General features: G+C 41.3%; 1 protein-coding gene across 9 annotated transcripts in view; it reads right to left on the minus strand.

The window, feature by feature from the left end:
• Window positions 1-11,891, minus strand: part of atp8a2 (ATPase phospholipid transporting 8A2) — a 66,549-nt gene that overhangs the window by 12,880 nt on the left and 41,778 nt on the right. For all 9 annotated transcript variants that reach the window (XR_004327578.1, XM_032504425.1, XM_032504423.1 and 6 more), the window contains one exon: window positions 4,195-4,367. Coding sequence is in view for 8 of the 9 variants with exons in the window: in XM_032504425.1 (XP_032360316.1) it covers window positions 4,195-4,367 (173 nt within the window). In the remaining variant the exon portion in view is untranslated. The remainder of the gene's footprint in view (window positions 1-4,194; window positions 4,368-11,891) is intronic.

An 11,891-nucleotide genomic window follows, 5' to 3' on the forward strand; every position in this document is an offset into this window, starting at 1 on the left:
TGTGTGTGTGTGTGTGTGTGTGTGTGTGTGTGTTCAGAGAGCTTCCAAAGGTACTCCACCCTCTTGACCTGTATCACTGATCCTTCTGTCCACAACCAGTTCTGTCTCCTCAGTGACAATGAAGGACCCAGGGAAGGGAGGCTCGATTACAGACGTTTCCCTCGGGGCCACTGAGAGACGATAGTGTGGTGTTATGCTGCATTTGCTGAAGTACTGTGGATATTCTTTCATTTTATGTTGCCATGTGTTACACCTGCGGACAAATGAGAAAACAGCTCCAACTGATACCCTCTGTTGTATTGGTTTTCTCGTTTGGCTTTACTAAAGAGGCTTTGGAAGTGGTTTTTTCCCCCCTTCCTTAATTTCTTCCACCATTTTTTTCAGAGCAGGTAAAGGACTTATCATCCATGTTGGGTTTCAAAATTGATTCAAAGTTCATTCTTGACTTTGGAAACAGTTCCACAAGGTCCATTTAGTATCTACTCTGGAGGTTTTGATCGGCTCACATTGTTCATTTTTGTGAAGCGGTGACGAGAGAAGAAGGGTTTCTTTTTTGCCAAGCTATTAAGATATTTATACAATCCTGCTTCTCATGGGCATTTGTAGATAAAAAGTCATAGTTAAAAGTTCAGCTTTGGATAATATATATATATATATATATATATATATATGTTGTTGTTTTTTTAAGGGAAATTTGTCCTCATCTCTGCTTTCAAAACATGCTTTGTATAAGGAGGCGTTCCTACTGCTTGTCATTCACATGCACACAGCTTAAGTGAGTTTTGTTCTTACTACCTGCAACCTGTACTGTGAAAGCAAATCAAAAGGTGGGGACATGGGAGAAAACTGATATTGGGACTAGGATTAACTTTGAATAACAAAGCAAGTTATAATTCCCACAGCACAGGACTTGCAACTGTAGGGGCAAATGCACAGTATGAGACAAAAACATATTACCATAAGATGACATATTTGTTTTGATATTAAACATGGTGTCTATTAGTAAATTATAGTAGCCATTTGTCTATCGGCTGCATTACAAGAGACTAACCCAAATCCAGATATTAAATATTTACATTACATTTCCCTGATTATAGTAATTACCTTAGCCTTAGTGATGTATTAGGTGAAAGTAATTTGAGTGTCAACACTGGGTTACTTTTTCTTGTGGACAATAATTCAAACTGTTCCTCGAAAGAGGAGGAGTCACTTTCACAATGACAGTTTCTCTGTGAGTTTCAAGTACAGCTCTAACTATTAAGTCTTCCATCAAATCCCCATTGTGTACGTCAGTGCTCAGATAATGATATTACAAAATCTGATTATGTGCAGCAGCATGAGCAGTCACATGCAAACAGAATGCAGCATGATGCTTTGATAAAGATATGACTAAATTTAATTATGAGCAGATGTATGACTCCCCCCCCACACACACACACACACACACGCACACGCACGGCTGGAGCCCACAACTCATAAAGACGGTCTATCTCCTATGAATATGTAAGAAGTCCCGGTCAAGCTGAAATCACAGAGCTGGGTGGTCTGCTTAGTATTCATACATAGGCATGTGCAGACACACACGCACGCACGCATGCACAAAAACCTTAAAGAGTCTTGGCCTCTGTAGTTGTCGCAAAGGGATGGGATCATCCTCTGCTCTTTGTGTTTCCCGATTCTGCGTCTGAAGGGAGTGTGTGTCTGTGTGTGTGTGTGTGTGTGTGTGTGTGTTGTGTGGCGTGCCTCCCTTTGCGTCTCTTGCCTCCGACCACAAATCTCTCTTTATCTCTCTTTCTCTGTCTCACTCTACCTTTCCTCTAAACACTGCTAACCACTGCCTGGATGTGTAAAGTGGCGTTGGAAGAGATGAAGGCTCCAAGTGATCTTCGTGGTGGAACTGAGCAAAAATAAGCGCCGCTAAGTCCTCCTATAAACAAACGCACAGTGAAGTCAGGAAGCCATGCGTACTAGTGCACCCGCCCCTGACACACCACACACACACACACCCACACACACACACACACACACACACACCCACACACACACACACACACACACACACACACACACACACACACACACACACACACACACACACACACACACACACACACACACACACCCACACACACAACACACCCACACACCCCACCCACACACACACACACACACACCACACACACACACACACACACACCCAACACACACACACACACACACACACACACACACACACACACACACGTTTGTAAAGTCAAATCTCTACAGCTCATTATGTACATGCCCTTTATTAACAGTATTGTGCCACACTCACAAAAGAAATTGCCAACAGCAGTGGCTCCCAAGATGAGGGTCGGGACCTCCCAAGACATCATGAGATTCAACTTTTCTCTTATCTTTGTTATGGTTCTGTTTAATAATTATTCAAATTAAAGAATCTGAGCAACAAAATCCTTGGGAACCACCAACCTACAGTACAAAAGACAAATATCTAGCAGAGTCAAGTATGTTCCTGATCTCTTACTTTGATAAATATAAAAGTTTCTTTTCTAGAAAATCCTTTTTGGAGCCAAATCTCTTAAATGTTAAATACTGTCCAAACAAGCTGCTGTACAAGAACTAACTGCTAATATAAAACATGGCCAAAAAAATCTAAAGTGTTTTGCTCAAAGGGTAAGACTTGGGATGCATATAATGTAATGCTGGTGCTCTTATCAAAAAAGGGTTAAAACTTTCAAAATGTTTTAAAACGCAAATCTCAGGTACTCATGCGTAGAGGAGCACCCTGATGAAGACCTTATTTACGAATAAGCTATGTATCTAATGAAGGCTTTTTTATCCAAAGTCCATCATGCTCCTCTACAGCAGAGTACCTCTTTTGAGTTTGCTCTTTTGCATGCATTTTAAAAGTGGCAACATTTTGATTTAAATCAGGAACTCCCTTTGAATCAGACCATTTGATGTTGGATATCCAACCCTAACCAGGGTAGCAAGAGAGATGTGAAGAGGAAGAATAAGTAGCGAAGGAGAGGTGTGCACATAAAGAGAGCAATGGAGTGAAGGGTAGAGGAAAGGAAGCTGGAGGCTGTTTGCAAGGCCTGTGAGACCTGAGTCCGGATATGGCCTGGATATGCAAGGGAGAGTCAATTACAGTACTTCCCTCCTGGCTGCACACACACATGTACACGTGCGATCACACACACATAGGAGAGTGGAAACTCTTTTGTTGAACATCACAGATGATGCGGAGTGGAACATGACCAAAAAAGGGAACAAGCAGTAAACATTCTATGAACAGAGTGCACTTTGTATGAATGGAAACGTATAATTGGCAATGTCTGTGCGTTGGTGCCCATTCCTGGGGTGCCAACAGTAAGTGAGTCATTGCTTTGACATTTCCAAGCGGTATAGTGTATTACATTACTCCTGCTGTGCACCAGGACAGGCTTTTATCATTTTTGTTCATTTGCTGACAGTGTGCAACCGACAATCTTTATACAAATGCACGCAGGTATACAGGCCTGCACACACACTAACATGGGAATGAATCGGGATATGGTAAGACTCAATGGATCTTTTTTTGATGTGTGCATTTTTTTTAGAAGTGGCTCCAGTTGCTGATTGGCTTACTTTATTAGAATGAGCAGTTTGAGGATTTGAACCACAATGACACACACTCTTACCAACCTTCTCCTGCAAACATACAATCAAGCGAGATTAATTTCATAGATGATGTCCAAGGTGTCATCACAGCTCACACCCTCACCTTTACCCGAGAAAGACTATTTGTGGTCATTCTTGTCATGTCTGAGTTGAAATAAAGAAAACCTTGGGTACAGGTTCAGGACAATAAGCCGCTAGACAACAAGACGTTGCTGTCGAAATGTGAACATTTGAGTGTGCCAGACAACCTTTTTTTGTTTTCTTTGTACACAGGGGCTTTCCTACAATAGTACAATTATCCTGTGTATCTCTAAAATAATATTCTAATAAAAGGGTGCTTGATCTTTTAACAGATTCAAATTCGTTTTTGGTCAAAATGGACCCAAGGTAAAGGACTGAATTTTAATATTTTTGTCTTTTGTAAATACAGAATTCCTAATGTTTCCTGCTTTTCAGACCTGTGCAGATACTCTGTAATAACCAAAGTTTGCTTATGCATTTGTATGCGTGTGATGAATGAGTCTTCCTTACCGGCAGCAGATGACAGCCTTGCAGGACAATGCCAAGTCAAGAAAGGCTTGGCGAAGCTCGAAGGAGAGTGCATATTTCAGCGTCTGACCATCGATGATCAGCGCCAGCTCATTTTCCTTTCTCAGAGAGTCCCCCAGGGACGAACAGTGAGCCGTCAGAGTGGCACGAGTAGCCTGCGAGAAGACAGAGAAATTGAGAGGAGGGTTTGGATTCTTTCTTAGATCTTTAAAGGAAGATTGACTAGATATTCTACATTCTCCCCCCAAAAAACACTAAGCTTCAGAGATTAGTTTGACAGTTTCACATATCAACATGCTTTTACTAACACACTTTTAACTTTAAAATTTTTTCTAGCAACATACCATACAACACGTCAGTGTTCATAAGGATGGATCAGAAAATGCTGTTGGCTTACGGTGAAAACCGAAGTTACCCTGAAGTTAACCACTAATAATCCTTATCTGCACCCTAAACAATCATAAATCTAAATCTCACCCGGAAAATGTAGTTTTTTGTGATGTGATCCGGCAGCGGCCCAAGGGATGGCATTTTTAGGTTTTAGGTTTTTGCGGAAATATAAATGGTGAAAATACAAATCACACACTTCAAAACACGCAGACAATTTGTTGAAAGGTCAAAACCACTGCCAGTAAATGGAAACATATGCTCCTGGTTGAACGAGGTACTTTCATCTTGGAAAAGAATTTGCGCCTGTGTACACTAAACAATAAAGAATGCCAATATAAAGTTCACAGTTGTTCCAGACATCATCACAACACGTTGATGCTACAAGGTCCCAGGGGCATGTTGAACCATGACATCAAATTTGAAAACACACCACAGAGAGAGAAAATATGCAAAAGAACACACAACTAGAGAGAAGAAATAAGGTAGACTAATGTCGTGGCGGGGTAAAATTCATCAATCATGTCAAACAGCAACGTGTAAATGTGTGTGTGTGTGTTCCTGTATATGCCAGCTTGTTTGCAGTGCAGAAGTTTGGGGGCAGTTTGGACTGAGCTGGATAATAGAGGAACAAGGATTAATAGAGAAAATAAACATCCCACAGCGTTGTAATGAATTCCATGTGGAGGAACAGGCACGCTACAAACTACTAGACAGACACACACACACACACACACACACACACACACAGACACACCACAGCCACACACACACAGAGACACACACACGAGAACACACAGAGAAACACACAGAGACACACACAGAGGACACACACACACCACACACACACACACACACACACACACACACACACACACACACACACACACACACACACACACACACGATTTAAAATAGAAGTTCTGCTGATTATCCAATAAGGAATTAAAATATTTAAAAAAGAACAGCTTTTCTCGTTCAATCTTAAAAAAAAATAATGTTAGCAGGACTTAACAGTTCCAGCTGTGACTTAATGTTTCTAAAAGCTCTTTACCTTAAAGCAACACTAGAGAACCTTTTGTAACTTAAAATAATGTTTCTAAAATTGTTTCAGTGGTTCATCTCTTGTAACAGGGTAAACACTTCTGCATTCGCTTTGCAGCTCTCTACGGGCTGTTACCGCACTGTGCAAGTTTGCAAGATCGGGTCGCGGATCTGTAGTTCCAGTGAGACATAATGGGACAATTCCGCTTCCAACCTGTAGGAGGACAGAAGCGGGAAAAGTTCTCTAGTGTTGGCAATCTTTAAGGCGATCACGTAGTGAATTCAGGTTAAAGCCTATTAAAGTAACTCCAACACTAAGCAGATGTTTTATCCATCTGAGACACACACACACACACACACACACACACCTTTGCCTTTAATATGTAAAACAGAAGTTCTGCTGATTATCCAATAAGAAATTAAAAAATTAAAAAGGAACAAGTTTTAGCTTTCAAGTATGAGTTGTCATTAAACCATGTCAGAACGGTGAAAAATAAGGTCAACAGGACTTAACAGTTCCAGCTGTGACTTCATGTTTCTAAAAGCTCTTACATTAAGGCGACCACCTGGTGAATTCAGGTTAAAGCCTATTAAAGTAACTCCAACACTACGCAGATGTTTTATCCATCAAGTGCTATTCAATACCGTAGATAACAACTCACTAACTGTCTATCTAGGGACAGTTTTGTACATGTGGAATTCAGCTTATGTTTAAACACATAATAAACAAGGAATGACGCAAAATAAAATGCCCCCTGACAGAAATTGTTTGGGCAATCCAACTAAACACATGGCAATCAGATACACAAGACCAAACTCTAGACACAAAAGTGCACCAACATTTGATGTGACTGAAATGTGGCTGTGTTCAGAATCTACACAGTCTCTCTCACAGTGGGTTACTGGCGGCCATCAGACCTGAGAGAGTCTGCAGAGAGACGAGCCCTCTGTCCACAGGTCAACATGTGCAAGAGACAACACAGCAAGCACGCACACATATACATGTATGTAACACAATCATAAGAACAATGTGGTCTCTCTTCTTCTTGCCAAATAGCGATGCACACATAGACACAAGTGTCCCTCCTCTTCCCAAAAACTCCCTGCTCTTGTTTTCTCAGCCTAAGGCTGTGTGTTTTTCTTTGTATGCCGGAATTCCTGTTTGCATTCACCTTTTTCCCCAAACAGCGGAAAGGAAAACAAAAACATAATGAAAGGATTAAAGGAGATTACAGGTTGTCAGAGTCCTGAAACTCAAACTGTGTGTGTGTGTGTGTGTGATGTGCATGTGTTTTTACAGAGGAGTAATAAACGTGCGTTAATGTATGAGTGTGTCTGTTTGCATGTAAGTGGGGTTGTGTGTATGTGTACATGCCGAGCATGTGTGAGAGATGAGAATCTGACAACAAAAAAACTTTTCCCGGCTTGTCCTCACCTTATCACAGAGGAATGGACACAAAAAACATCAGCGGCAAAATACAAAGTAAACCGCACTTAACTGAATAATGATTGCATAAAAACACTGCACTTTACATATTTGGGGTGTTGGGTGTTGATGCTTTAAGTCTTGCACAACTTTCTGCATGGGTCTTGATTCTGTAAAGCTCTTTCCAATATGATATGAGCAGATGTGTGAAGGGACAGCTTCAAATTCCTCAGACTGCATGAGTTATTTAGAGGAATATAATTATGGCTTTGTTGCTAGTTGTGCCTAAAATCGACACCTTATAAAAAAAGGGCCTCAAGGAGAGAGCCTTAAACAAGTAAATGCAAACAGTTCACCAGCCTAGTAATGAGCTGCTAATACAACACAGCGACTTGTCACAGCAGGTCCAGTCAAAGCTTTAGCGGCGGCTAAGATAACCCAGGATAATAACCAGGCTAAGTATGCAGGGAGCTATAGAAGATTAAAAAGGTAACTAAGGTACAAACACTAGTTAGCTCTTAAAGCTAGGCAACCATTTACTCAAGTACAGCAAGTCCAGACCTAACTGTATCCCTATAAGAAAGAACAGTGTCTCAACATAAAAAGAAACAGCTCACAAAAGGTCCACTATGATCTGTTAACACTAACAGAGAACAAACATGGGACCAAAGAAAAGTCCATTACTATGTAACTTTCTTCTTTCTCACGCTAAATTACCTGTTATTTCTGGAGACCTGAGAGGAAAAGATTCCTTAACTCTTTGATTGCACCAGTTGCAAAATGACAGATCGCATTAGCAAACATTTTTATGTTCCAAACTAAATGTTTATTTTTCATATGCATCTGAGTTCAAAATGGGCAGAAATACGTATATATGTGTGCACGCATTTCCACCCATTTATCATCACACACACACGCACGCACGCACGCACGCACGCACGTACGCACGCACACGATGGGGAAAGCCAAATTTTGATCCGATCCAGGCCACCCTCTCCATTCAAAGAGAGCTCAATTGCTAGTGCCATTGTGGCAAATGTACATAGGCAGAGTATAAGATATACAAAAAGCACTAAGCAAGATAAGATAAATGGGAAAAGGTACAAAGAAAAGGGGGACAAGGAAGGACAAGGAGTTTTAACTAGACCTGGGGGAAAGAGGGATAGAGGGAGAGAGAGAGAGAGTGCGCGCTGTGGAGTGAAAAGAAGGCGGAGAAAGACATGCTCTTATCTGAAGTTCAGATTCTGTCACCACTGAGATTTAATATACCATTTAATTATCAGACAGTGCATCTGTGCAAACACCCACATCCTCTGCTGCCTGAGCCAGAAACACACACACAAAAAATAGAAACACACGTGCACTTCAACAGTGGGAGGGCTAATGTTGAAAAACTATTAAAAATTGAAAAAAGCCAGAATAGAGCTTGTGTGTGTGTGTGTATATAAAGATGATTAATGAGCAGAAGAGAGATGTTTGTTTAAGAGTTGTACTTCAGGCAGCATGACGGGGAGAGGGGGATTGTGGGAAAGTTAGATGTATGTATATTCAGAACTAACAAGCTGATCTGTGTCATGTGCCACTGCATCTGGGGTAAATAGAAAGAGAGTGTGTGTGTGTGTGTGTATGTGTGTGTTTCTCAGATTCAGACAAAAGTAGGAAGGAAAAAAAGAGACATTACATTTGTATGCTTGTGTACTTTAGTATTGACTAAACAGAAGGAGACAGGGCAAAGATTTGTGTGAGTCTGTGTGTGGCATGTGATCTGAAGGTGACAGATGGCGCTTGTCACAGCTTCATTGGTCGCAAACCGTTTACCCAGGAGGCATTGCTCACAGGGTTTGTTTTGATGAGGAGGAGCACCAAAAGGAGATTGCATTACCACTCACTCATCGCTCTCACATGGCTTGGCCCCCTTTTTCTCCCCCTTCTCTATCCAGATTGTCTATCTCATTCATAAAGCACAATAAACACTCCCCGTTGTTTTTCATGAACACACTCCTGCGCTTCCACTAAGATAAACACACATTTTGTTGCTTGTTCATGTTCTTCCTATGATGAAACACACACACACACACCACACACCACACACACACACACACCACACACACACACACACACACACACACACACACACACACACACACACACACACACGACAAACGTGGAGGTTGTAGGCAAATGCAAGATCCACTGCACAGATCGGCCTTCACACCGATAACCGCAACAAGAGGGTGCAATAGAGAGTGAAAAGTTGGGACAATTTTTTTTTAAATGGGGGCAAGAGGTTTCACCTCTGGGTGAGATTTTGATAAGCAGGTTCTGTTTTCGCTCACATGCAGGTTTCACATGGCCCACCAGCATAAAGAACCAGTGCAAGTTATTTTAAGTGTGAGATAAGCATTGTACTGAAGAGTGTGTCCAGTCACAACCAGAGCTCTCTGAAGTTGTCTTGATTGACAGGCATGACTGTGACACCACATGCACACACAAGCATGCTAAATATGAGAATGTTTCTTCTCTTTCATCCATCTGTCCAAATATTAAAGCTCTAGATGTGTGTGTTTTTAAAGGAAGAGGATATTGGATATCTGATCTGACAAATATCTGATTGTCTTCAAGACGCCAACATTCATTATTCTCATATTTTATTGGGTTTTGTTGCAGCAGTTTTTTATGTTGTTTATTCTGTCACATGTTTGCTGTTGCATTTGTAGCACACTTGAAAGTGTGCTATAAATGCACTGGGCTCTGAAGCATACTGTAGCATACTGTAGTTGACTCATGACACATGCTTTTGGTTTCATGAACAGCTGTCCCTCTCCTCGTTCCTGTCTCTTAGTGCCATACAGAAAGGTGTTAGTACAACTATTTAACAACAGAACTCCTTGAGTGATAATAAACCTGAGCTGGTACAAACATAGAAACGTGCTGAAGGACACATCAGCGGGGTGGACATTTGCAATTTCTTTGTATTGAGAACTTTTGAACGTACAATACATGTTCCACCAAAAACAAGCTCCTTCTCGAGGCTATTTTGCAGCGGCACCAGGGCTCCGTCTGGTGCTTAGCACCGCCCAAGATGCTTGTGATCGGTTTCAAGACATGCCAATAAACCAGAGCACGTTTTTCTCCCATCCTGTAAGGCTGTGTGGAGTAGCCAGACCTTCCTTAGAAGCACTGTGGAAGAAGGTTGAGAAGACTTTCTGCCTGAAAACATACGTAATGAAAGTTTTCTTTTCTTACATGTAGCTGCTAAAAATTACTCTGACTGTTGTAACAGAAACCTCTTGTTTTATGTGCTACTGGATCTACCTACACCGATTTATAATTTCTGTAGAAGAATTTCCTGAAGGAAGGTAGGTATACCATTCCCTGTGGTTGCAATTACAGCTTATAGATATCAAATATGTACTGTATAAGAAATAAAATTAAAGAAACAACTTTTTGATGTCATCACTTGTTAGGGCCAAATGTTTCACCCTCTGACAAAAACTATACTGACCAGACAACAATCAGACTTTGAACATTTTACTGGATTAGTACAGTATGTGATCAAACATGGAAGACAGGCTTCTAACTAAATTTTCTAAACCTTATTAAAATCGAATGCACTTACAGTGCTAACTGTATTAGCTTTCACCCTTTTGTTCTAATCACATAATTGTCTATGCCATGGACAATTCCCAGGCTAAAGTGCCCGTATTACCCTGACATTCAATGTTCACCCTGTCCAGCTCAGTTTACTCAGCATCTGAGTGGCCTTGCACGCTGTCTGGCTTTTGACCAGCCAGACACCACTTTGATGCATCACACAGATTCCAATTGGATGCAATGTTAAAACCACATAGAGTTCTCTAAGGCTGTGTTGATCATGCCATAGACTAATAAAATCCCTCTTTGGGCCCACAAACAGGCACCCATAAACAAATACACACAGAAGCACACACACAGTTCCGACACTAAAACTTTATGAGGCATAATCTCCCCAGTCCCACATATAAACAAACTTTGTAAAAGTGAACACCCTGATTGTATGTGTACAGAATGTGTATTTGAGTGTAGGCACAGACATGGGAATCAGGGAGTGTGTGAGTGTGTGAAAGAGAGACAGACACAGAGACACATGACAGTAATCAAGCCACTCAGGTTAAGCAGTCACACATGACACCTGAACGCAAAGACACATAACTTTGTGAAATCTTATTTAAAGATCTCAGATCTCACAAAAAGCAGGAACATACATACATGTCAACATATATACAGTCTGTGCACCGTGCTGGCATCTAGCTAGAAATAGATTAGTTAAAGAGACACACATAGTGTGGGAATACTGTTTGGCATTAATAGCCATTTACTGTATGTGAATGTTGTGAAAGAGAGGAAAAAGGAAGAGAGAGGGAAAAAAGTGATGGTTCACTACTTGTTTCTTTTTATCCCTTTCTCCAAAAGGGACACCAGAGACTTTAATTACCTGCACCTGTGAGCACACAAAGAGCCCCACCCACCAATCTGGCTGTGGACCACACCCTAGTTCCCACAGTAACCTGCTTAAGACCCCAACACATAACCCTCTCCCTCCTGTACTACTACAAAGAACTGCTACAAACTACTAATTTTTTCTATTTTTGTTATTGCCATTCTTCATTCTAAACCCCAAACCGGCTCCGTCAGACACCCCGCCCGTACCAAGAGGCCGTGGGGCCTGTCCGCAGCCTAAAAGGAAGTTTTTCCTCGCCACTGTCGCACTGTTGCTTGCTCTGGAGGAGGATACTAGAACTGTTGGGTCCTTGTAAATTCTGGAGTGTGGTCTATCTGTATA

The sequence above is a fragment of the Etheostoma spectabile genome, chromosome 22 (genome assembly GCF_008692095.1).
Source record: "Etheostoma spectabile isolate EspeVRDwgs_2016 chromosome 22, UIUC_Espe_1.0, whole genome shotgun sequence".
Taxonomy (NCBI): Eukaryota; Metazoa; Chordata; class Actinopteri; order Perciformes; family Percidae; genus Etheostoma; species Etheostoma spectabile.